Source organism: Amblyomma mixtum, chromosome 1 (genome assembly GCF_055824585.1).
Source record: "Amblyomma mixtum isolate Tamu chromosome 1, ASM5582458v1, whole genome shotgun sequence".
Classification (NCBI taxonomy): domain Eukaryota; kingdom Metazoa; phylum Arthropoda; class Arachnida; order Ixodida; family Ixodidae; genus Amblyomma; species Amblyomma mixtum.
This window is the reverse complement of record NC_143012.1, coordinates 320,365,814-320,393,515: the sequence shown is the minus strand read 5'-3', so window position 1 is coordinate 320,393,515 and position 27,702 is coordinate 320,365,814. Positions and strand designations below refer to the sequence as shown.

Genomic DNA, 27,702 nt, shown 5'->3' with positions numbered 1-27,702 from the left:
TTGACGACCGGGGTGCACGATGCCAAATTGCTTGCTTGGTGCACATTAGCGCCGTCGGCAGTCGCACACACACACATTGTGCAAGACGAAGAAGAGAGAAGGAAACCGAAAAGAATAAAAAAAAGAGAGAGAGAGAGACAGAAATGGCTGGAGTTGCCGTGATTAGCCGTAGATTTTTGCCTGCCGCTTGGGCGAACAAAGGTGCTCTCTCAGCGGCGCCATAGAGATCCTCATGCGCGATATTACTATATTGCTATGCACGGTGCAGCCGACCCTTCCCCCTCCTCCTCTTTCTCTCGAAGTTAGCGCCCACTCTCCCGCCCCCTCCATTTTCTGGTGTGGCCCGCACAGGGCAGTACGGTGGGCACTTTCTTATCGATCTGGACCCGGCCACTGACCCCCTTCCCTTACGGTCCGTCGACGAACGACGCCAAGGGGTTGGAGACAGGGGGCGTTCTTCTGCCAAGATACAGTCGCCTCCGCACTTCCGGGTTCCGGCCTCCCCCACTAAGGTCTGCGTACGTTTTTTACAACGTGCGATGCTCCTCCGAGTAGCGGGGTTGCGTAGGAAGATTGACTTGTCCAGGGCTATGTGCATGCTTCCGGAGTCGTATGAAGCGGCACTTGCGGTCGCCCTGAGATTATGAACACCGGTTTTCCACAGGCCAAAGCGGTCTCTCTAAGAACTGTAAGAACTCTTGCAGACGACGCTTTCGTGCCTTCTTTAGGCGAAGCATTTAAGGCAAGACATTTGTCCTCACCGAGCTACCCTGAAAGAATGCAGGGATTATTAGATTTTGAAAGGCTCCCTTTAGAGAATAGAATCATTGTGCTCCTTGCCTGAGATTCGTCGAAAGGCACCATTGCAGGGATAATTTAGAGAGTTTCCTTAAGGACAGTCGCACTTCGAGTAGTGTGGCGTTTTATGGCCATTGGGTTTTATTTACGGGGCATCGGTATTCTATAACCATATTGTATACAAGAACTTGGAACTATCCTCTTCGTAAATTAGAAAGAAAGAAACCACAACCGTCTCCTGGCGCTTGTGACTAGTGACGAGTGCATTCAACATAACAATTGCATACAAGCACGGCGCTGCTCGACTCTTCGACTTCGGCCGGAATAGACATGAGACGCGTTTGGTTTTTTCTTGTGTGGCCAAAAAGCTAAACTATAAATTCGGCCTGTGCCTTAAGTGGGAGAAAAGCGCTTTGTAAAATGGCTGTTGTCTTAGCTCGGAAAGTTTTTTGTGCTTGCACACTGTAGTGAAATTTCAGGTTGAAATGCAAGAAATAGAGAGTGACCATATCTACCGCACACACACTACGTCAGGTACGCCCGATGCCGAACGGAAACAACGTCTTTAGCACTGCACGAAGATGCAATGCAGAAGATGGATGCTTAAACACAAGAGCGCGATGATTAAAGAAGATATTCATAGACCAGTGAGCACGTCTTATTCGGCCAAAAACTTATGCATGTTTTTGTACGTAGCATTTAAAACGGTTACGTTCAAAGACCTAAATCACCGCCACGGCACGAAACTGAGCTTTCCGTGCTCCATACAGTCATCAGTTCTTATTTTACCTACGAAAACCGCACTGGTTCTCTCCATTGCTGTTTTTTTTTTTAACGCCATTCCTTTTTCGTGTTTGTTGCATGTACTTCAATCACTGACAAAATTCTGTTTTCATCTCTGCTGTTGATTTTCATGGTCAGGATGTATTTAGAAAAGAAAATAGCAAACAGTTTTAATCGGCGTGCTATTTCATGCAGCCAGTGCCTAAGTTCTGTTCTTTTCTGCAGTCATTTAAACATTTCCAAAGCATTCCACCGCGCCAGCCAGAGACAGAAGCCTACGATGAGATTCCGGACACAAAGGGACGCGCGTTCGCCTACCCGCTCCTCGAATCACATCGAGAAATCCCCGTTGCCATGCTCCGCTGTGGACGTGAAAGCACTCCCGTGATTGCGATTCGCGGTATGTATGTGTAGGAGTTCCCCGGGGGGCAGCAGGGTCAATCTTCTGCATTTTTTTATTTCTTTTCATGGCCAAGAGAGCTAGAGTAGCTGGGAGCAGGAGCAGGCCTCTTGCGATGGGCAGCCCCGAATGAGAAGCCACATACAAGCTACACAGCTTGACCCATATTGACCGCGCGCCGTCTCCGTCCGTCTGTACCCAAGCACACAAAGGAACCCGGTCCCATAGTGGGCCTGCCGGTTTTGTTCTGATGATAAGCCTTATGTGGTGAAGACGTCCTCTTTCGAGCTGCGTGGCTCAAGAAATATGACGTTCCCTCTGTTGTTGAAAGGTGCTTGTGGAAAGTTCGTGCATGACTTCCCGCGGCACTTTCGGGCATGCCGTTCCCGATTTGGCTTGTATTGCGATTTTTCTTTTACCGAACTTGTTGCCTCTCTCTACTATAGCTAGCCACTGCGTGGGATGTCTACCTGGGCTCGGGGTTTTTGCAATAAGCGATGTCAGACGCCGGCTGCAATATCAAAGGCAGAACAGACGGAGTGAACCGAATCGAAAGAACGAATCAGAAAATTCGTCATAAAACGTGAGCCCTTGTTTCGATCACAATCTTGTTTTTCGACCGTAAATCGCTACAGGGATGACGCGTTGGAAACTCCAGTTGTATCGAAATCGAATGCATGCTGCATTTATGGAATAGTTTTGGGACGCGCTCACAAGGCTGGCAAATCCTTGGCAGGAAATAGTCTGTAGAGAGCTGCGCTCTCTACAGACTATTTGTCAAACGTGCACCAACTTGCCTGCCAAAATGTTCTAGTACGATATTACAGTAAATCTTTCCTCTCTCATCTCCATCATGGAATTCTTAGTTATCTTCTTCTCTCCCTATCCTTATCGTTTGATTCATTTAAATGGCATATTTAAAGGTATGCATGCTCCTTTAACTCACAACTGGAGAAAATGCATTGAAGTGTTGATCAGCGTGATGTGTTTCCACTTGTGCAGACCACTTTGTGTGGCAAGAGGTCCTAAAAGTGACTTTCGATTGTTCCTCATAAAGGCTTCTTACAGGGTGCCTCGGAGCTTTTGCGAGTCTTATACGCTGAATAAAGTAAATGCCTTACCATTTCGAGTCGTAATATTTCAAGCTCACCGCAAGCTCCGAAGACTTCCACTTGCCGCCGGTTTCACGAAATATCTCGTATCAGCATAAAGGAAACCGTACTTACGGCATCTAGCTGAGAATAAGTAACACCTTACAGCGGTACCTTGTACATTAACGCTGCTTCATGACAGAGCGCCTTAAATTTCAAAATAAATACAGGTGAATGCCACGCACGTCATTCTACCGAAAACCACACTGACGTTCCTTTCTTGCTGTTCTTCTATGCCTATTTACAGACTTTTCCTGAGCATACGGAACATCTTCCAGCCTCAGGATGACCCAGACTACAGCGCTGGCCGTGACATTCTCTCTCTTGGCGTTCGCCCTGTTGTTCACGACAGGTGAGTTTACCTGAGCGGTGGATTTGTGCGCTCTACTCGGACTGCTGCTGCTTGCGTTTGCCACTGAATTATAGAAGGTTGCGCATATATTGTCAAGGCTATTGTGTGCGAAGTGAACAACGACAGACGTACTTTTCACATGAGTGCGCAGTCGCCCTGCTTTTTCACTTGTCGATGGTTTCGTGACAGACATGATTTTTGGACTTCATTCCACGATCGAGATTACTGTGACGTATAGTGACAATGCGCAGCATGTAATATTGACTGTTATTTCAATAATACCCCAAAAATTGTTGTAGCTTTTTGGCATGAACACCGTTGAAACAAACGCAACTTGTAAAAAAGTAAAACCACAAGACGGAAAACAGGAGGACAGCTCTGTGCTCGCATCTTTATTTCATCATCATCATGAGCCTGACTACGCCCACTGCTGGGTAAAGGCCTCTCTCGAATCTCTCCGATTAACCCTGTCCTATGCCCGCTGCGGCCACCCTATCCCCGCAAACTTCTTTATCCCATCAGCCCATATAATTTTCGGCCATTCCCAGCTACGCTTGCCTTCTCCTGGGACCCAGTACGTTACCCTTAGCAAGCATACTGTTGGATGAAGAGAAACAAATATGTGGAAGTTGAGAAAGATTTCCTTTACGCAGTACTCCTTATTCACCCGAGTCCCGATCCGCCTAAGTGTACAATTTGAGAAACAGAAGCGAGAGTTTCTGAACATTGAGAAGGTGAGTGGTTCGTTGTGTACAGTGGTGAGCAGCCTTGTCTAGAGTGCTTGCGCAGTGCGCACTTGGTAACAAAAACCGAAATTAGAGAGCAGCCCCTCATTACAGGGCAAAGTTTTCGTGCCTGCTTTGTTTACGAGGCTATCTGGCGCTACTTCCGTGCAAGCGTTGCAGCTGGACCCTAGAGGCTGCCACAAAATCTGGATTTGTTTGCAAGGAAGTGCACCGCCCGAGCGCTCTAGACAAGGCTGCTCACCACTGTACTTCATCTCGCATGCAGCTAGTCTCACGTCTCGTGCCAAGTCGCTTCAAGGCTAATGCCATGTTCAAGTGCAAAAAGCAGGGCTGACGCTAAAAAGAAATTTCGGAAGCTCACCAAAGATTCCGTGAAAGGATCTCCAACAGCCTACAGTTCATGATCTCAACCCCCCAGAAAATATTACCCGGCGGGAAATTTATGGCATTGTCATATGAGCACGTCCATACCGGAGTGAACCCTTCACGAGTTCTTTGTGTTGCGTCACCCTCGTCTTTGAAGTCAGGAGATCAGTTTCAGCTTCCTTCGTTTCTTCTGAGCGCCTAAAATCCATCGCGGAGTTCATAATGTAGAGCGTCGCATCGGGAACCATTTATTTCAATCTCCCCGCCCACAAGGAACCAAGCTCGAACAAGAAAAAATACTGTGAAACCCGGCGGGGGTCGCTGACGCATACAAGAGCCCTCACATGTGAAATTTTTACGAGCCCGAAGAAGAGAATGCTTGCACTCTTTTTCGCTATTTCTGTGCAGTACTACGTATGCTGGATACATGGTTCATCTAGTGTCGAGGAACGAATCAAACGAGGCACTTTTTTTCTGTTTCTGCTTCACGGCTTGCTCGGTGCATCACAGCGATGCACATCTATCGAAGAGAACCCGAGTGTCTATAATGCAATAAAATATGTGCATAAATACCAGTGTTCTCAGATGAGCACAGATCTAAGATTTAGAGCGTCGTCAAAATGGAAGTGAATGGAAAGCTTTACCTAAATAGAATCGTTGCGATTGGTGCTCGAGAGGGTTATTTTGGGATCAATGTTAGTTGCCTTTATCCTGCTATTCACGTAGCTTGCCTGGTTACGATGATGTTAAATTCAGGCACAAAAAGGCTGCGTTCACGGGCTTTGTGTGTCGTACGTGGTGTCTGCTGTGCGAGAATTCTTCCACGTCCCGTGCCTACGTAAATCTATGCCAAGTTTAGCTTAGGTCGGGGCTTCCAGATTAAGGCCGTGGCTGACAAGTAGGTGACGTGTAATGAACTGAGCGCAAACATTGCCTGAACAAGTTTACGAGCTTATAGTTGAAGATCGCACGCTCTTTGGAATTTTGGCATAGGTATTTGTGCATTAGGCAACCGCCTGTAAGTTATTAGCCGAGCGGAACTTGTGGAAAGCGGTGTTTGTTTAGCATGTACAGACGAAGGATGAAATTAAATCCGTAAAGCCAAGTAACTTACGCTAACATTAATACAAAAACTACTACTACCAAACAAACAACGTTTACTGCATATGAGCCCCTAAAAGAGTGCAGTTAAAGGCAGCTTAGGGTCTCGCAGAAATAAAACAGCTGCGAAAACTGCGAGTGTCCTTTCTGCTTCAAGTTAATTTCTGTCTTCATGTTCATACCTCTTCTGTATAAATTTTGGTGGCATTTACATGCCTCGATTTTCAGCAACATCTTTTCCGCTTGTAAGCACAACTGAGTTCCTTTTTCTGCCCTTTTAGGTTCCGCGAAATCTGAGCTCTATAGTAAGCCTCACTAGACTGAGCAGATCGCAAGGCTAGCTTGCTGCGTGCTCGGCCGTGGCCCACCATCAATTGCATGTACTACTTGCACGCTTTCAAGCATCCTTAATGCTGCACAGAATTCGGCACTGTGATCGTTTGAGGGGGGGAGGGCACGTAACCGGTGTCTCTCGTTATAAATACGAAGGGCCTATGCACGGGGTACTTTAGGCTCTCAGCGGGAGAGATGGCTCGGGAAGGGGAGGGCCCTTTCAAAGCGACCACTCCGTGGCACATATATACCCGAAGGACAGCCTCTCGGTGTCAGCGGGCGACAAAAGAGCCCGCTCCGACCCGCTTGGTGAAGGCTTTCGTTTAGGGAAATAGGGAAGGAAGCGGTGACGGTGGCGTCTGTCTGCGGGAGGCCGCAGGGGGCACCTATGGGGAAAGGCAGCTCCTAGACGCCAGTTGGGGTTATTGATGGCGACATTGCTCTTTTATGAAGACGACGGTGCATGCAGGGAGAGTTTGGAACAGCAGAGAAACGTAACGTGTAAAAACACTTTTGTTTGCATTTTTTTTTAACGACCGGATCGATACAAAACCGTAAAGAGGCTACCAGTATTTCAATAAACCCGGAAGGTCTCCGGATCTTTCGGAGAGGAGAACGAATAATTGCAACGAAAATGCAAAGATTGCTTGGTCGTTAGTAAGGGGCCTTTTGCTGTTCTTGAGAAAAATCGCATGATAAATTCTTGGGCTTTCAGACATCGGCGCCTCGTTCGGATAGTGAGTAGTGGTAGCTCTTCTAATTTTCGTCCTAGGCATTGAATTGAAATATACCATACACGCACAAGTGCAGGCGCGCACATGATACTGTGGCTTGAAAAAAATATCACTTGGAACAGAAATACTGCCACCTTCATGATTCTTTTACAGCGCCATGTTGAAGATTCCCTTATCATTCATTCTACGTTAAAATTGTGTGACCGACATAAACGGAGGAGTAAGACACTTCCACCATGTTTCGCCGTCACTGTAGTTTCCGCACAGCGTCCCAGAGCTGATGCCACAAATGCAGCGGAGCGGCAACAGCATTAGCTAAGCTAAAACGGGCCTAGGAATTAGCGGCAGTGTTGTTGCAGCTGCGAGCTCAAGAATGAATCGATCCAGCTTAGCGCATACGCCATAATTTAAAGGGCAAATTATCACACGATTCGCCATAACTGAGATAATTACCTGAAGTAATTAGCCTGCGCTGGCACAACTCGCGTCCTTGCGTAAACAAACGTCTTTCCTCGAGGGCTTGTTTCTTTCAAAGTCCTTGAACTGCTGCTTGCGTAGCGGATTTGCAAAAGCATATACCAAAACTCATCTCTGCTTTGTTGACACGAGGCGCTGTAATGAAAAACTCCAAGACTTTAATCTAGTTTGAGCTGCTCGTTCTCCAAATCGCTTCGGGCTCCTAGAGAAGCTCCAAAATGAAAACCACTAGCTATCCAATAGCGAAGCTGTCGCGATGAAAAGATGAAAACCACTAGCGAATTTATCGCGCACCCCGAAGTTTTGCAGCATCATTTTCCTGTAAAATTCCTCTCGTTATTGCCGCTGTTGCCTTCACTTCCAGTCCATCTATCGAGCACACTGTAGGCGACGCCGAATACTGCACCACAGCGCGTGTCTGCGCGATAAAAAACTAAACAGACATTGCGCACGTGCTCTCTGTAAACAGACATCATTCTAGGGTTGAGCGGAAGCGACGCGCTGGAACGTATTCTGGCGCGACGATGCACTGCTTCTTGGAGACGAAAACGCCGAGCAACGAAAAAGACGTAATGAACAAGAGCGCGTCGGGAAAGGAATGCGCGCTCTTCGAAGGAGCGGCACGAGTGTTCCTGCAGCGCGCCTTGCTGCTCCACGTTTGGAATAGAGCTCTGGGGCCGAAGCGTCGCGTCAGCCGCAGCAACGAGTGGCGCAGGCGCCTAGAGACAGGGCGCGAGCGCGCGAAGGTGAAACTGAAATAAAGACAAAGAAGCTCGATGGGGCGCTTTCCTTTAAATTGCCCGAGAGTGGAAGAGGCGTCTGTTTTAGAGCAGCGAGATCAAACAGGCTTTGAGGGGACCAGCCGCCACCACTTAAAACAAAATGGAAGCAGGGAGAATGAAAACGTCGCCCAGGTCTGGGCCCCCGTGTCTGCGGAGCAGCACGCTGAGGCGAAGCGTGCGCACAAAGCCGCGAGGAGTGAGCGGGATACTAGACAGACGTAGCGAGAGAGAGAAAGTGTCGAAAGTGAAAGATAGAACAGAAAGAAGAGGAAGTGGAATACAGCTCGGGGCAAAAGGGCCAGCGGTGTGTGTAGTAGCAGCGTCGGCGGCGATCTGTCACTGCGACGCGTCCGCGACGCTGGAGCCCCGAAAGAGCCCCGGGGTTTCTCTGCCCTCCGCCGCCCTCCTCCGCCCACACTACCCTGCGCCCTCACCACCAACACGGCCACGAGCCTTGCTCGACTGTCGCGGGCTACGGCGTCGTTTATCGCGCGCCTAGCGTTGGCTGTCGCCAGAACAGCGCGGCGTTTTACACGCCCTCTTGAGCTCTTCCTGGGGCCGTTCGATCGCCCCGCAAAGGGAGGTTGACCGATGGGATTTTCGTTGGTTCACGGCTCAGGGCGCTTCTAGCCGGCGGCCGAGACTGCTCCCTATACTGCGATTCTGTACGGAAGTAATGTGATAGAAAGGAAAAAGCGAACCTGAAAGCATGGTATTTGCGTAGGCCGTTAAAGAAACAGCTGTCAATAAAATGCCTTTTGAAGTTTGAAGGATGCACTTTCGTGGCGGCTTTAGTCTAAAATGGCCGAGCCAACAGCGTGGAGAAACAAAGGACGCCGACTTGAATCTAAAAATAGCGTTTGCCTTTAGCTCTGCGCGGTCATCGGGAAAAACAAGGGAATAAAGAAACTTCTAAGTGTGCTGTTTACTATGATGTCAACGCTGCTGTTCCAGAAATGGAAAGAGCAGCCAACGACAGTTATAGGTCCACATCATCACAGGTCCCTGTAGCGTAATCTTGAAGGCAAACGAATTCACTAGTCGAACAAACAGGCGGCAAAATGTTCGTGTCGAGCCTGCGCATAACAGAATATTTACAGCCCCATCGTACGGGCAGGGGAAACGATCGTGTGAGGCGAGGTGCCCTCTTATCCCCGCGCCGGTTTTTAGAGGACGAGGAAGACAGCGCATACATGGGTTTGTTCTCTTCTTGACGCATTTAATATTCTAAAAATGCAAATAAAGACTCTGTGTTGCAGTCTACGTGTCTACTTCGTTACTCCAAGGGGTGTGCCCTAGTTCGAACGTAGATTGCCTCCAGGAAATAAAGCGCACAAGGCTGTTGGAGGGGGAGGGGGGGTGCAGTTCCTAATGTTGGATCGCATATATCCCTACTAATATAAAAAATGCCGTGGTGGTGGTGAAAAACATTTATTGTGCAACAAATTTTACAGAGAGGTGATTGGGGTAGGCCCTATTGGCCCTTTCCCCTAAAAATACTAGGTGGAGCCCCTATTCCGGGGCCCCATTGGCAAGCAACGCCGCCCGCGTCCGGTGAACCAAGGCCTTTTGGGTCTTTAGGTCTTGACAGCCGAGCAGGGCCGCCCCCCAGTCCTCTCTGGTGGGGTTGGGGGGGATAGATTGGTTTGGTTGACACGCCCAAACCACGTGGAAGGTGTCAGCCACCTCCCCACAGAACTGGCACGTGCCATCAAAGGATGTGTTGAAATGTTTAAGTACCGCCGGGCACAGTACAGTGCAATCAACAGGGCTGAGGAAACACACAGTATCCTAGACGTTGCAAGGCATCTGCGGTGCACACGGCCTGATGCAATGAAATTAGAGATTATTGATGAGCTTCTTCGAACGATTTCGATAGTGTTGTGGCAGAAGAAGCGGAGTAAATATGGTTGATTTGAAGAGGATGTCAGCTATGCAACGAGTCCAGACGCAAAAGTCAGAACTTCTCGCTGATTTTAGCGCGGTGTGAGCGTGGTCATAGCCAAATACACGCCTCAATACACTGACTGCAACCCAGGACGGGTGTAAATCTGGCTCATTTTCAGCGGCAGTCAATTGCATTTCCTCTGTTTTTTTCTCACTAAAGCCTTGCAGCACTATTAAAGCTGAAGCGTGCCGTCGGCCAGTAAGGATTATCGAACCTAGGAACATGTTTACTCGTCAAGCTGCCACGATGACTCAGTGGCTATGGCATTCGTCTGCTGAGCCCAAGGTCGTGGGATCGAATCCTGGCCCCGGCGGCCGCATTTTGACGGAGGTAAAATGTAACCAGGCCCGCGTGCTGTGCAATGCAACTGCATATTAACTAAAGGTGATCGCAGTCAATCCGGAGTCCGCCACTATGCCTGTCATAGCAAACGTGCCCCTTTAAGGTATTAAACCCAGCATGTCATCATATTTTATTATGTAGCATCTGAACTAACTCCAGAATGCGTATTACGATAAAAGACATTAAAATAAGCATAAGGTATTCTGGCAAACTGATAAAACTGAAACAGTGAACTCATTTCAAACATGTGAAACCGTAAGATTGAAAATACAGTTTAATAATCAGCAGGCTCTAATATGTGAGAAAAAAAAAAAACGTGTTTATTGCCAGTGCACATTAGACGCTTGGAGTCGTACAGCGTCGACTTAAGCGGCAACGTGAAAAAAAGCAAGAAGTTAACATTGAATAAGGCAACGGGTAGGGAAGGTCTTGAATGAAACAAAATGCTTGACATGTTACGCGTTTTACACTGGGCGGGTGACCACAGCGCAGTGATATCAGTGCCGACGAGTGAAAGAAAAAGATCCGTCGTGAAGGGACGCCTCGCGGTAATCCTCAAAATTCATTCTGCGCAAGAAACTTTCGACGTCGTCCGCACGGCACCTGCAGGAAGGTGTCTTCATTACTCAATAATGCACGGAACGGGGACACCGTTTAAGCTCGCCCCAGGCTCGCAGGGCCCGCTTTGCGACCGGGCAACGCCGGAACGGGCGTCGGCTAGCTTCAACGCGCGACCCCGCCCACGGCGATGGGTCCCCAGCACGCGGCCGGCGGGCGCCGTCAACTCGCGTGACGGAAAACAGGTGCCTTCGATGACGCAACGCGCGCCGCCGGTGTGGCCTTGAATGGCCCCTTCCACCTCCCGTTACCAGCGCGCCGTGTTCCCGGCCACAAAAGGCCCGAAAGAATTAAGAGCGGCTGCAACCGAGATCGCGAAAATGACGTCACGAGAGACGACGGGTGATAGATTGCTGTACGCGTTAGGAGCCGTCTACTAAAGGACGACAGGACAGCTTTCATTTTTGCCTTGCGGCGACAGTGAGGCGTCAGTTCAAGGCGAGACGAAAGTGTGAAGGTTATCCGAGGATATTTCGAATAGCTTGGGCTCTGCACGAGACCGGCAAACCTATTATTATTCTGAAGCAATGTTTAAAGGACCAGCCGAAAGATTTGTATTACTCCTGAGTTGGCCCTTCTTTTTATGGTACTGTCTCGGGTTAGATACCCACACCATGACTGATGAGTCACCTACGAGAAAGACTTGAGAACCCCGCTGATTTTCTTTTGCACCAGCGTGGCATAGCTCAGGGGAAAGCTGAAACCGAAGGGCTCCCTTCAAGGCGAGTGCAAGGTACTGTAAAAATAAACAAAAATATGTTCGCTGTTGGTCCATCCTTTTTGTTTTTTTTGAGCGAGAAAAGAATACGATAGTCTATGTTGAGAAGAAACAGCGGAGCGTTAATGTGGCCTAAATTAAAATCACTGAAGTACGGAGTGAGTGAACCGCGCCGAAGAGCCGTCAATTATTCACGCTCCCCGTCCCGCCTCTGCTCCGCCCCAGATTCTGTCGAGGGATTTCAATTCACTTTGGTGTACACCTAGAATTAAATTAGCAAGTGTATATATATATATATATATATATATATATATATATATATATATATATATATATATATATATATATATACATATATATATATATATATATATATATATATATATATTGCTACGGACGCTGGGAGGACGACGAAGTGGTTTTGTTAAGAAGACGACGCTGAGGTGCGAGCTTGTGTGCTGTGTGACTACTCCAAGCCGTCGGTCCCTTGCGTAGCAGATTACCTCTGCTGTTTCTATTACTGCTTCTAGCCGCCACGTATCATTTGGTGGAGGTTGCTAAATTCGATCCCCGACCTCAAGCTGGCTCTCCGCCGTGGCCGCCGTCTCGCCACCATGTCTAACGAGTCCGAGCCATCTCCCTCTCCGTCAACACCGCCAGCGGTCGTCGTCGCCCACCACCGCGAACCGGGCACGTTCTGCGGTACCGACGACGTTGATGTGGACGACTGGCTGGCCCTTTACGAACGCGTCAGCACGCACAACAGGTGGGATCCAACGCTGATGCTCGCTAATGTCATATTTTATCTGACCGGCACCGCGAGAGTGTGGTTCGAAACCCACGAAGAGGACTTGACCTCATGGGACATCTGTAAACAGAAGCTCCGCGACCTCTTCGGAAAACCCATCGGCCGCCAACTCGCCGCCAAGAAGGCCCTCGCGTCACGCGCCCAAACTTCCTCCGAGCCATACATAGCGTACATACAAGACGTCCTCGCCTTGTGCCGTAAAGTGGATAAAGACATGTCCGAGGCAGATCGAGTTGGCCACATACTGAAAGGCATTGCCGACGATGCCTTTAACCTGCTTCTATGCAAAGACTGTTCCACGGTCGCCTCTGTTCTTGAGGTGTGCCGGCGTTTCGAGCAAGCCAAACACCGGCGCATTTCTCACCGTTTTGACCGGCTGCCGAACACTGCTGCTAGCTCCTCGTGTGAAGATCTGCCAACATTGCGGCAGCCTTCCGACCCTGCTAACTTAACCCGTATCGTGCGCCGCGAACTGGAGGCGATGACGCCCGCTGTTTCTTCCTTGCCACTCCCGGACAACACCTTGGCCCTCATCCAAGCCGTCGTTCGACAGGAGGTTGCGAACATGGCCGTCCCTTCTCGCGTCGTGGACAACGCTCATGCCAGCCCGGACCCTCCAGTGATCGCAGCTGCCACTTACAGTCGCAGCTTCTCGCCTCGGTACCGCTATCGCAATCCAGCCGAATGGCGTACCTCTGATGACAGGCCGATCTGTTTTACCTGCTCTCGCGTCGGACACATCTCCCGTCACTGCCGCAGCCGTTGGTCCCCGCCACCTCGCCCCTACTCCTTCGTCGATCGCCGCAACGACTACGGCCCGCGCCGCTTCACCCCACGTCCCGATCCGCTCCGTGACGAGCCCGCTCCGCAAGCTCGTGGGTCCAGCCGCTCACCTTCCCCATTAGGCCGCCGCTCCCGTTCTCCTACCACACGCCGCAGCCCTTCTCCTTCGACCTCCCGCCACTTCTCGGAAAACTAGCCGATGCAGCCCCCGGAGGTGACGCTGCATCATTGACCCGGCCTGAAAATCCTCTCTTGACCCCCGCTGCCCAACGTAATCTCTTGAATGTTCTCGTGGATGGTGTCCCGGTCCTTGCCCTCATTGATACTGGCGCCCAAGTGTCTGTCCTGAGCTCTTCTTTGCGCCGCCGTCTGAAGAAAGTTTTAACGCCTGCCGCCATGTCCACGGTTCGCGTCGCCGATGGCAGCCCCGCTGCCGTGATTGGAATGTGCACTGCGAGAGTCAGCATTGCCGGACGTCATATACCCGTTCTGTTCACCGTCCTGACCAGGTGCCCTCAGGACATAATCCTTGGCCTTGACTTTTTAACCGCCCATTCAGCTCTTATTGACTGTTCCTCAGGCCTTCTCCGATTGGATCTGCCCCTGTGCAATGACGACTCCACCAGCTCACCTCGCCTTCAATCCACCGAGTTTGCTCGTCTCCCGCCACAAGCTGCTGTCTACATCCCTATGTCGCCTTCTCCTCCCGTCCCTGATGGAGACTACGTCGCCTGCCCTATCACCGCTGTGATTCTGAATCGTAACGTCCTCTTTCCCCACACCATTGTCCACATCTCCAACAACTGCACCTGCCTCCCTGTCCTCAACTTCAGCCTGTCCCCTCAGGTACTTCCGACCGGCATTTCACTTGCTGATCTGTCCCCATTGACCGATTGCACAGTCTCTGTCCTGGCTCCTGACCCAACGACTGCCGTATCCAATGTCCCTACATCGCAGCCCTCCAGTGAGGATTCTATTTCCCGGATGATAGCGGCCGATCTACCCTCTGCTGATTCTTCAGCTCTTCACAGCCTCTTGTCCTCCTACAGTGATATTTTTGATTTTGGGGACCGTCCCTTGGGTCAAACCTCTGTTGTCGCCCACCACATTGACACCGGCGAGGCCCGCCCTATTCACAGACGGCCCTATAGGGTCTCCCTCGCAGAGCGCCGTGTTATTCAGGCAGAAGTGGACAAGATGCTGGCCCGCAACATCATCGAGCCTTCGACTAGTCCTTGGGCGTCCCCTGTCGTGCTTGTTAAAAAGAAAGATCAAACTTGGCGATTCTGCGTCGATTACCGCCATCTGAATGCCGTCACAAAGAAAGACGTCTACCCTTTGCCCCGAATTGACGACGCTCTCGACTGCTTGCACGGCGCCAGTTACTTTTCCTCCATCGATCTTCGCTCAGGTTACTGGCAGATCGCTGTCGATGAAGGGGATCGGGAGAAAACCGCCTTTGTCACCCCGGACGGCCTGTACCAGTTTAAAGTCATGCCTTTTGGCCTGTGCAATGCCCCTGCCACCTTCGAGCGCATGATGGACTCCCTCCTGCGCGGTTTTAAGTGGACGACATGCCTCTGCTACTTAGATGACGTGATTGTTTTTTCGTCCACATTCCAAAGCCATCTGCATCGCCTTTCAGCCATCCTTGCCGTCTTCCGCCGCGCTGGTCTTCAGCTGAACTCGAAGAAATGTACCTTCGGCCGCCGACAGCTCAAGGTCCTTGGCCACTTGGTCGATTCTGCTGGGATCCAACCCGACCCCGACAAGGTCCGCGCCGTGCGTTCATTTCCCACTCCGCGCTCCTCCGGTGATGTGCGCAGCTTTCTCGGCCTATGTTCCTATTTCCGCCGGTTCATCCAGAACTTTGCGGAAATAGCCCGACCTCTTACCACGCTCCTCAAGAAGGACATGCCGTTCTCTTGGGGACCCCCCCAAGCTGACGCCTTCAGAGCCCTTATCAATGCCCTCACTGCTCCGCCTGTGTTGGCTCACTTTGATCCTTCAGCCCCTACGGAACTTCGGACCGATGCGAGCGGCCATGGCATTGGTGCCCTACTTGCTCAGCGGCAACGCAACAAGCTTCGCGTTATTGCGTACGCCAGCCGTCTCCTTTCTGTGTCAGAGCGCAATTATTCTATCACCGAGCGGGAATGCCTCGCCCTGGTTTGGGCTATTGCAAAATTCCGCCCTTACTTGTTTGGGCACCCTTTCTCTGTTATCACGGATCACCACGCCTTATGCTGGCTTTCTTCGCTCAAAGACCCTACAGGCCGGCTGGGGCGCTGGGCTCTTCGCCTTCAAGAGTACACATTTTGTGTCGTCCACAAGTCCGGCCGCTTGCACCAGAACGCGGATTGTTTGTCCCGTTACCCTGTCGATGCGCCTACCTCCAACGAATGCGAGGCTGACGCCTGCGTCTTATCCATCTCAGCCTTCCGCAACATTGCGCAAGAACAGCGCTTGGATTCTTCGCTATGTTCCCTCATCGACCGCCTCACTGCCAAACGCTGTGATGCGTCCCTTGCCCCGTTTGTGCTCCATGAGAACGTCCTCTACCGGCGCAATATGCGGCCTGACGGCGCTGACCTCTTGCTCGTGGTCCCGCAACACCTGCGTCGCAGCGTCCTTGAGCAGCTTCATGACGTTCCCACGGCCGGTCATCTTGGAGTCTCCCGCACCTACGACAGCGTGCGCCGCCGCTTCTTTTGGCCCGGTCTATACCGTTCTGTCCGCCGTTATGTGGCCGCTTGCGAGCTGTGCCAACGACGGAAGACGCCCTCGGTTCTCCCTCCCGGACACCTTCAGCCGATTCCCATCCCCGAAGACCCGTTTTCCCGTGTCGGCCTCGACCTGCTCGGCCCTTTTCCGGTGTCTGCTATGGGAAACAAATGGATCGCGGTCGCGACGGACTACTCCACGCGCTACGCTATTACCCGAGCGATCCCAACCAGCTGCGCAACTGATGTCGCTGACTTTCTCCTGCACGACGTCATACTCCACCACGGTGCTCCCCGTCACCTGCTCACCGATCGCGGCCGCTGCTTTCTTTCCAAAGTGGTCGCCGAACTGCTCCGCTTCTGCTCCGTCCGTCATCAATTCGCCACGGCCTACCATCCGCAGACGAACGGGCTCACTGAACGTCTGAACCGTACCCTCACCAACATGATTTCCATGTACGTCTCCGACCATCACCGCGACTGGGATATTAGCCTCCCATTTGTTACATTCGCCTACAATTCTACGCGTCACGATACAGCCGGTTTCTCCCCTTTTTATCTGCTCTTTGGCCGCGATCCTTTGCTGCCCTTCGACAGTGTGCTGCCCGCCACCGCCTCCACGAGTCCTTACGCTCGGGACGCCATCGCTCGCGCCGACGCTGCCCGTCTTGTCGCCCGCCAGCGGCTGTCAGCCTCCCAAGTCAATCAGAAACGACGTCATGACTGTCGCCGTCGTGAAGTCACCTACTCTCCTGGCTCTCTTGTTTTACTCTGGGTCCCTTCCCGCCGTGTGGGCCTTTGTGAAAAACTGCTTCCCCGATATACAGGCCCTTATCGGGTCGTACGTCCGGTGACCGCGGTGACGTACGAGATCACCCCGCTACATCCGCCGTCCTCGGCCGCTGCTCCCCGCACCGACATCGTCCATGTGTCCCGCCTCAAACCTTACAACTCGCCGTCTAGCTGGCCTGTGTAGTGCGCACCGGGTGCTTTTGCCGCGAGGGGGGTCATGCTACGGACGCTGGGAGGACGACGAAGTGGTTTTGTTAAGAAGACGACGCTGAGGTGCGAGCTTGTGTGCTGTGTGACTACTCCAAGCCGTCGGTCCCTTGCGTAGCAGATTACCTCTGCTGTTTCTATTACTGCTTCTAGCCGCCACGTATCAATATATATATATATATATATATATATATATATATATATATATATATATATATATATATATATATATATATATATATATATATATATATATATATATATATATATATATATATATATATATATATATATATATATATATATATATATATATATGTGTGTGTGTGTGTGTGTGTGTGTGTGTGTGTGTGTGTGTGTGTGTGTGTGTGTGTGTGTGTGCGTGCGCGCGCGTGCGTGCGTGCGTGCGTGCGTGCGTGCGTGTGTGTGTGTGTGTGCGCGCGTGTGCGAGCAAGAAAATAATTACATTAAATTACGCCTGACATCTGCGGGTAGTGTTCATGTTATAAATGCGGTACGGGCGAAGGACGTTAGTGACAACGTCCGATACTGGCGCCTTGCTTTTCCACCCCACAATAGCGCTCAACGCTCTCACCATCGCGCCAGTCTTAGCAATCTTCAATATGCCATCGTCACACAGAAATTCACCTTTAGAAAAACACCGCGAGCTCAGTTTTCCGGAGCGAAGACATTGTGAGTCACGGGAAGGGCCGGGTGGAGCGCTTGAGGTGACCTGTGCTGACTCCGGGCACAAAACGCCACCAGCGGCTGTGTGCGGCATTAGAAGAAGCGCACATGGGATGAGTGCTGGCTGTGCCGGGCGTTGCAAGTGGCGCACATTCGCGTTAATTAGAGAGCTACGTATACGACGGATATTCGCTAATGCATCAAAATTATTTCTCGCACACAAACCTTCAACGACGTTCAGTTAACGGCCACGAATTATGCCTGCCTGCAGGAAGTAAGATGGGCTTCTTGTGCATGTGAAGGCTTTCTTCAGTGTTTCTAAAGAAAGAACTTGCACAGACTGAATTTGTGTGCATGCATTTCTTAGACGAATTTGGAAATCTCCGCAACAATTGGCGCCTGCCTCTGCAAAACATTGCTTTCCGAGATGTTTCTGTGGGAGTTAAATCATCTAAAATGAAGCAATTAAAACAGTCAAGCACTGCTTCACCACAGGGACAGAAAGCACGGAATTTTTATGAGGGGAATCGTTCAGTTGAACTGATCACCCTTTACAAAAACAATTATGACCAAATAAAACCAAATAAAACAGCGCGAAAAACACGGACTGAGAGAGGAAAGGACAAGCACGGCACTGTCTCGCAACTGAAAAGGTTATTAAACGACAGTAGCACATTAATAATCTCGAATTATGCGCATGCGTGAAGGGGGGCGTAAACCAGAAAATCATAACTCCACGGGTATTCACCGATAATGCCAAGCCAAAAATGCAGATACCCTATCTCACGGCTGAACGGAGGGACGGCTGACGCATTCGACTCCACCTCTCCTGATATGAAAGCCTTCGGACAAAAACAAAAGATGCTCATTTTGTCTTTGAGTGACCCAGCAAGCTTGCGTCAGTCAGCACATTGTGCCAAATGTGGACAGATAAAAAGACATAAGAGTAAAAAGAAAAAGAATCCAGTGTGTAAGTCTGTGTTCCACGATGCTTATATTTTTATCTTGTCATCGTGATGAATTAGCACGGGAGGTTTCTGAAGCGTTTCATATGAGTGTGAGTGCTTTACAAAAACTAAGCCAGTGTTTTAAAAACCAAAACAAGAAATATATAAAAGCAAAGCGACAGAATGCAACTGATGTGAACTCATTACGCATTCATATTCAAATAAAATACCACTGTCGTTTTGTTTGAACCTCTCGAATTGGCTCTCTGCGTTTGTTCCGCCCTCGACAGTTGCCCTCATCTTTACGCTGTACGAAACTTATTCGCAGCTTCGTAAATTAGAGCATGGGGAACTTGCGTAGAAGATACACCCAGGAACGTGAAGTTACTTCCGAAGGCACATGGCACTTCGATTGTGACTTCGTTCTAACTTAGCAGCTCTTGTCTACGACGGCCCAAGCAGCATAGTGTTCCCATGGCAGTAAACACTGGCCAAGCCATCATCCGAATACTCAGTGTTCCAACAAAAGGCGCACTCGCAGGCGATGCCAGCGAGTGTGCGCGATTTTAATTCAAAATATAGGCTATTAGATAACTGCTTGGCCAAAGCATTTTTTCATTCCCTGGTGACAGAACAGTTGTTTTGGCTAGCAAATGTCGACCTCGAAACACTGCATTGCGGCAGTTTCTGGGGGCGACTGGTACACTCGACATGTTGTGCTCCCAGTGCGATTTGTCTTCTAAAAATCCCCCTCTCTTTTCCACGATGCAGGGGAGGCTGTGCAGTGCTACATATGCAGCTGGTCGCCGAGGAACCAGGCTAACCGAACAGATTACTGCACGCACGCCAACTTCAATCCAGAGAAGAACTTCGCCCACGAGTGCGCCCACGGATGCGAGTTCTTCTCACAGAACGACCTCAACGGTGAGAGAGCCGAGCAGAATGCGGAGCATGGCATGTGAGGGGCAGAATAAGTGGCTTGGTTAAGTCCGATCATATTAGGGATGCCTGCGCGGTGCCGCAAAAGGCCCGTTACCAGCACAACACTCCTGTTCTACTCTGTGCTTCTGTAGCAGGCTTCTGAAAGACGACGACTTGTACCAGGAAGGTAGAAGACCAATTCGCAGCAACAAAGCTATGTACACTGGTTTTTAACAGTGATTTCCTCTGTTTTCACGTGGTTTATATAAGGAAGCTAGAAGACCAATTCGCCGCAAGAAAGCTGTGCACACTGGTTTTTTAAGTGATTTTCAGTGTTTTCGCTCCATGTGACTCTTGTATGCTTTACGCTTCTGTATACATATGCATTATTATTATTATTGTTGTAGCATGATACTAAATCTCATTAAATAGCGGATGTGTAAATGGCGGCAGCATTCGGGCATTCTGGTACCAAAATCGATGATTTGCCTTGTTTTCCTTCAAAACCTATGCGTCGGTCCCACAAAAGAAAACACAGGACCGGAAGGAAAAAACTGACAACACTCAAACGCGCATTGCAACGTGTTTGCGCACTGATTTTTTTTTTTTCAAGATACCCCATGGAGTAGGCGCACTACACTTCTAACGCTACTAAAGTATCGCAACAGTCTCCTCGCATCACGCAGTCTTTACTGCAGTCTTAGCCATGCTGTGTGCAAGTACCCGACGCAGTGTCTTAGTGGCAATAGCGTTCTTGTACTGAGCTCAAGCTCGCCAGTTAAATTCCCGTCCCCAGCGACTGCATTTTGATGAAGGCCGAATGAAAGAACGTCCTTGTACTGAGATTTCAGAGCACGTTTAGGAACCCCTGTGTTGTTGAAATTAGTCCCATTTTCCGTACTATACGGAATGTCTCGTGAGCCATGGAGTTCCATCAGAACGTAAAATAAGGATTCAACAAATCGTGCCCGCAGGTGACTTCGAACACGTCAGGCGCAACTGCGCTCCCCAAAACCCTACGCACAAGGGTTGCCTGACGGAGTCTAGCCGGGCCTGGAGCACGGTGCGATGTATCTGCAACGCGGACTACTGCAACGCTGCTCCGGCCACGCGGACGACGGCTGGGACGGCAGCGCTCGTCTTGCTCCCCCTCTGGTTCGGGCTGGCAGCCGCCAGGATGCCCACCTGAGCGTCTCGGCCTGACAGATCTTTCCCGGCTGAAGAGGGCGCCCGTGTGACCGAGGACGAAGGTGGAAGGGCAGGCGCCTGTCCTGTTGTAGTCAGCCATTGGGCACCGAGAAGACGCGAGACTGTGTACCCTGTGTTCGATAGAAGTGTGAATCGACTAACCGATAATTGTTCAGTTGATGTAAATAGACGCAGTCTCACCACTTCCGACACTTTATTTGAGCCAGAGTTGAACTAAAGGCAAAGTAAATAACCTGAATTGCTGAGCTAGTTGGTAAATTATTAATGATAAACTCCAACAGAGAAGAAATAACACCAACGAAGGAACACACAGACGAGGACGGAACTGCTTCGTCTTCGCCTGTGTGTTCCTTGGTTGTCGTTGTTTCTTCACTGCTGCATTTTATCATTAATAAAGACAAAGTTGTGAACTAGCGTCGGTTCTGGCCGGTGTCCTCGGTAAAGACATTCTCGTGCTCTGCAGGACAGTTCACGATGCCGGATTCCCATGACGCTTTTGACCTTTGCCTTCAGGTCAACCTGAATGCTGGAATACACCGTTAAGTTAAAAGAATCTACGCATTATTTTAGTATTTGTGTCTTCGTTTATTGGCGTGTCGTGGAGGGCATTGTCCTTACCTTTCTCTGTGACGTTTTGTCTGTGCCTACCAAGAGCGCAAGATTTGTGAACTTGATGTCTTTCAGAGTGTGACTAGCTGCCCCATCGCACAGTACCCCACACCACGGCTGCAAAGTACTGTCCATGGCGGATAGCTACGCTGCCTCTTATTTTTGTTTTGTTTTTTATTTTATTTCGTGAGGCCATGCGTACACATCTGTCAGTCAAATTCCGCTCATAATTGGCCTTTGTGGCTTCAGAACATTTACGCGCCTTGTTGAATTCTGAGCCGCATTTTCTTTTGTGGTAGCTCTGTGAGCTCTAGAATGCTTGTGTTTGGTCGGACAATCAAAGTGGTTGTTTACGTTATATAATATTTAACATATGATGAAGCAATTAATGGAGAACATGAGCTCGATGCGAGCCCGTGAGGGAATCCTTACATGCGCAGTCCTAAGCAAACATGTGTTAGTTTAAACGCTAAGGTGTACGTCACAAATCACTGCACCTAAAATACTATAGCATTTAAATTAGCGAAAAAAGCTTGTCATTTTCTGAATAACGGATTTCAAACGCATTATTTATTATCAGACATAAGCAGCTGCAGTTTATATTCATCGAAATTGGTCAACAAAATCAGAGGGACAGAGCCTCCGCTTCTCATCAGAGCCTGTGCACTGCAACATTTTATACCCAAAGTTTCGAAATCAAGCCTTCATGGTCAAACATAATACCCAGTGCTACTCAGAACACGTGATACCTAAGGCAAGGGTACATGCCATGTACTATGCCATGCCACGCCATGTAACTGCCGCATTTTGGCGAGCTAAAGCACGAAACATTATACCAGCCAAGCGACATGCCTGCTGATAATAAAGGTCACGCATTGGCTGTCTCGATCCCGGATGCGGCCTGTAGATGGCGTTGCAACGCAGTTTTCCGTTGCTCCGGCTCCCGCCGCGTGAAGTATACAACTTTTGTCCCCGATAGTACATCCACACAATTTTTTCACATTGTTGTGGCAGAGTGTGCTCCAAATTCTTCCGCACGGGATAACTTCCAGCGTCAACACATCCGTGGAGCCAGGTGCTTGCATTAGGCTGCCTCTGCCGTGAAGGCATATGCCCCAAGGTTGCAGTGCACTCTCGGCTTCGGCTTTAACCGCTTTAAGCGGACCGCTTTAACTGCAGCCTAAAACTCTCCGCGTTTGCTTGCTGGTGCTTGAGAATCTTATACAGGTGAACCGAGAAGTGTGTGCTCCTCTGAATGCCCCACATGTCATGCGGTCACGAACTCATGCGAACCCATGCCACGTGCTCAGGTGGACAAACGTCACTGAGCACATGTCAGGTATAGCTATCATTATCACTTATTCGCCTTAGTAGAGAGAAGGATTCGAGAGTGGGGGGGGAGAGTCTTTGCTTGCATCGTCTGTCTTTTTCCTTGTCTATTTTTTATTGTTTTAATGCCCTTTACTGCCAAAGCATGTTGTGAGTGCTGCCGCGCGCCGCAAGTGCTAGCACTGCACTGCCTGAATACAAGCGTTCTTTCATCCTTAGGCCACGCCGTGCAACTAAGCTTATTGTGACCCCGAAAGTCAAGCACTGTCAGTCTCTTGGACTGTTCAGTGCTATCATTGTCACAAGGTGTCATGTCCTTATTGCGATTTCCCCAGGTCGATCTTAATAGGGACGACGCTTTGTTTCACTGGACGTTTTGATGCAGCTACCTTCTCTGTGCGGTCGGATTTCACCGGAACTTTCGGAGTCGACTAGCCATGTTTGCCTGTTTCCAGCGCTTTGTTTCAAACGTGTCGTGATAAACCTATGAGGTTTTTTTAAAGTTGCTTATATTCTGGCCTTCGAGGGTGTCGTAAATTCGCCGCTAAATATTCAAAAGACGACCTTGGGGCTTTGGGACAACCCTGTGCATGCCCTACGATACAAGTTGAAGGAATGTGTCCTGAACACTGAAACAAATGACTGATAATCACTGGCTACATGGATGTTACAACGCTCCGCTATTACGACGATGTAGTATGTGTACATACGCGAGTATGTATACATTCCAGGAGCAAGGTCTTTGCCGTGGCCCAAATGCTCCGTATCATAATGAAACGCTGGTGAAAACGAGAATTCAGGCTGTCGATACCGGATTCAACTTTCGCACACAGATGTGTCTGGTAACAGCATCAGCCGGGCTCCCATCTTGAGCATGTTTCTTTTTCGCTGGTCGATCAGGACTGCGTCGGTGTATGTCGCATCCTGTATACCCTTGTGTGTACTCTATACACCGCTCCAATTTGACCTATGGGATTCGCCATTAATGCGGCGACGTTTCGTGCAAAACCCACTGCGTCAGTGCGGGTAAAACTAAAATGATATTAACGAGCCCAGGCGGCTTCCACAATGTGTAAGGTCACAGATGCCTCACTGCTTGAGACTTGAGTTTAGTATTCCAAATGCTTCCAGGAGTCAGCGAGGTTTTAAAAAAGTGAAAGCGATTGGCCGGAAATTCTTCTGACACTGCATGTTGCCCCCCGCCCACCGAATTACGTTTCTACTTAGAAAACTAGCCTGACCAAAAAACCCTTATGAACGTATCTAAGCCAAATGACGGATGTCGTCATCTCACTCGTGATCCAGCATGCCAGCGGATCAGCGGATCTCAGAGCCAACTGCTATGTGAGCCAAACGCACCTTTAGCCAAATCTTCTCATGGTAAGAGCGTTTTCGTTTTTTCTACCTCTACTGGGGCTATTGTCAGTGTACGACTTCCGCGATATTCTTTCCTCTAGGGAAAGCGCCACAGAACACGAATTTTCTGATGATAAACAACCTTTTAGAGAAAGGGCTTTCAGAATTCATTACATTTTAATCACCATGAATAGAGCTCTAAAGATTTTTGCGGAGAAATCCCTTTGAAATCCCTTAAGCGCTTACCGTCGTGTCCCACCAATTTTTCACGAGCCTTCAAAGCAATCATAGAGATCTTCCGAGTAATGTTAGCGCATATTTTTCACCACCAATAGCGCAGTGTTTTTTAACGTAGATGCTTGTCAAAGGCTTCCCGCTGCTGCCAAATATTATATATAACCCCACAGAGAGACAGGGTATGAATTTAGTACTAGCCCACTTCAAGGTTCTACTATCAAGTTACCGTTTGCTGGTCATTAGTAGTAACTCGTCATTGTTGCAACATATAGCTTCTAATTATCGAAAACCTTTGTTCATCAGAATATCAGCTGCTTTATTGTTTGGTTTTTGCAACAAATTTCCGCGGCCTTTGCAGAAGAGTATTCAATTCCTGGAACTGCGCACTTTCATTACAAAAATGGGACACACATGTACTTAGTCTGAAACCACACTTCGTCCCATCATACCCTTTACTAAATGCTGGAGAAAACTGATCGCCGTTTTATTCCGCAATGTACGGTACTTTCGTTTAACTCTGCCAGTATAGTCTGCGTGATAGCACAATGTCGATCGAAAGTGCACCAATGTTGTACACAAACATTACAAGAGTCTTGTTTCGAACCTGAGTTTTTATTGTAACCATGAAGTTTTTTTTTAATAGTCACTTTTTAAGTCGTAGCATGGTCTGCAAGGGCTTGTAACGTCGAATTGTTATGTGGCATATTTGAAAACTAGCATGACCATCCACAATTATTATCGACAGATCCACTCCTCAAAAAATATTATTTGATAAAAGCTAAACAACTGTACTGTTATAGGCTCTTGCAACATGTCCATAACAATCAACTCTACAACATAGCAAACTTCTCTGCAGAATATTGCTTCCGTACATATTAGAAGAAAGATCCTTATGGTTAGAACAAATTACGGAAGGCAACACATACAGTTTTAAACACCATCTCTGAAAAAACTACTGGATTGCAAATAGCCAACTCCCAAAAAGTTATTCAAGAATATATAATTGGAAGAAAATATTAAGTTTATTTAATTTATTTTTTCCAGTACTTTGTTCTCTACACGTCGTTTCATTATTGCGCCTTTTACCTCTTTTGTTCAGGAAACAAAAATTTTGTCGCCTCTATATTAATTTCACTGCGTCACTGTGTACGCGTTAGAGTGCTGATATTACAATGGTGCTGCCAACGGAAATTTGTTTTCTGTCGTGCAATTCGCATGTTTCGTTTTTCTGAAACGTTCTCTCGAAATGCGTTCTTTTGGTTTTTCCCTGGGTCTTTTAGAGCAAAGACACAAAGGCCGTTTCTAATCTACAGAATTGGCATTTAACGTTGCGTAAATGCAAGTGATTTGTGTTTGCAATTGTGTTTTCACATATCAGTAATGCCTGTGTGCCAAACTGCACATGGGACAGACGCCTTTGCTAGGCTCCTCGCCTTTTTCCGTTGCTCCAGTTTCTATAGCCAGAATTAAACAAATAAAGTGAAAGTGAAATAGATTTCACAAACAAGCGCACCCTATTTTTTTTATTTACGGCATAAAGATAACAGATATAGCTAGCCTTTATAACTTGAGTTCACTTTTGAGTTCACTTCTTACCGCAGCATGATGAAGTTTAAGGCATGCATTACCATCTAATATCAATGAATTCATTTCACCTCGGTGCGTTTTTCCTACGACACTGCAAGCCTTACGTTTTAACTGTTACAGAGCCTACGCTAATTGCGTGTTGCTTTACAACGCAAGCGCAAGAACATACACGAAGGCGCTACCGGGCAGCAATATCGAAATGCACCTCTCCACGATAATCTCATCCTTGCTCAAGTACTTCGGCCGCCGATTCTTTCGGTGTGTTTGTGGCTAACAAAATATTAATTACGTTAACAGCCACAGAAACGTACGACTACATCTTAACAAGACATTCTTGAACCTCGCATAAATAGAGTAGCCTGCTAACTGCGTGCACGTGACTGCAGTTCTTCCAGTTTGCATGACGTCACTGACAGGTGAACGGGATTTTGTCGACGATTTGGTAGCACTGTTAATGTGTGCTTTCTTGCCGTACTGAGTACGCACTCTCGTGGGAATAATATATTGTTAAGAAAGATAAGAAAAGGTGCGCTGACGGTTGCTGATTTCGCTATTGTTTTCGAAAACAGTACGTTGTGACTCTTGGCATTTGTCTATCATGAGAACCCGATGTTTCATCATTTCCATCAAGTTATGCGAAGCTTCATTAATTATGTCGTGTTGTGAAACGTGTTTGTATATTGTTGAATGTATTGCCGTTCAAGTACTTGAAGTTTGTCAAATCTGCTTGGCTGTATGAATGTATTCCTTGTCGCGCGGATATTTACATAGCCAGAGGAGTTTTACCAAATGCTTGCGTAAACATCGTACGGGTCACACGCGCTATTTATGTCTGTATTGTGTTTCCCTCGCAGCCTCCACAGCATCAGAGAATATGTCAGTAAGTTCAGGTACGATTACAACTACTGTGAACGCTTTGTGATGATTGCCCACCTGTACTTTGTGCTTTTAGCGTAAAAGCTGTCTCTAATCTTTTTAATTCGTTTTATGCAATAAAGCCTGAAACAGAGCATGATTAAAAGTGTGTCTGAACTCAACGATCGCATTTAAAGAGGAGTTGTGTTCGTTGATTCGGTTGCCTCCATAAATGCAAATGATACCAGATGTGTATAGGCGCGGCTGGGTTGATGTGCCAGAGCATCACGGCCCGCATGAGCCTCCTGCCGGTAAGACAATCAGCAGCCGAGGGTGGTCATATCAAGTCTCATGATAACAAGTTAGATAAAAAGTAAACGAAAAACATTTGTGACGTCAAACTACACAGCGTGTGACATTGTGGAGTTAGGCATGTGCTGTGCCTGCATGTGAGCATCTCAGTGCCACGCTTAGGACCGCAGCGTACCACGCCGCAGAATTTTATATACCGCGGACGCGAATGTCAAGGGGGCGTGTGCCCATTCAGTATGAACAGCGTACCCGAAGTCGTACCATTGGGAACGTCACTGTTGTCGGGGATATCAGACTCCCTCCCTGCCGAGCTCCCTGTGGATTTATTTATTTTATTTATTTATGTACATACTGCAGACCATGGTTAGGTCCAAGCAGGAAGGGCAGGTTCACAAAAAGCAAAATTATAGCAACAAAAATACAACAATACAGCAACGATAATGTAGTAAAACAACAATACAGCAATGCAAGACAAAGCAGAAAAAATACATAATACGCAATATCAAAGATGGCTGAGGAACGCGTCTGATTTTCAGGGTTGATTAGGTTCGGTTAATGAGTTCCAGTCGTATATGGTGCGTGGGAAAAAGGAAAACTTGAACGAGTTAGTCCGGGCAAAATGTGGTTTTAAAAGAGCTTTGTGATAGTGTCGTGTATTCCATGCTCACTTATACCATTTCGCTAACGGAAA

At 48.6% G+C, this 27,702-nt stretch overlaps 1 protein-coding gene across 1 annotated transcript in view; it reads left to right on the top strand.

Moving 5' to 3' along the window:
• Nucleotides 1-26,854, top strand: part of LOC149372666 (uncharacterized) — a 66,546-nt gene extending 39,692 nt beyond the window's left edge. The window contains exons 2-4 of the mRNA XM_089567222.1: nt 3,380-3,484; nt 19,368-19,520; nt 20,492-26,854. Of these exons, the coding sequence (XP_089423348.1) occupies nt 3,418-3,484; nt 19,368-19,520; nt 20,492-20,706 (435 nt within the window). The 5' untranslated portion in view covers nt 3,380-3,417 and the 3' untranslated portion in view covers nt 20,707-26,854. The remainder of the gene's footprint in view (nt 1-3,379; nt 3,485-19,367; nt 19,521-20,491) is intronic.
• Nucleotides 26,855-27,702: the final 848 nt, after the last annotated feature.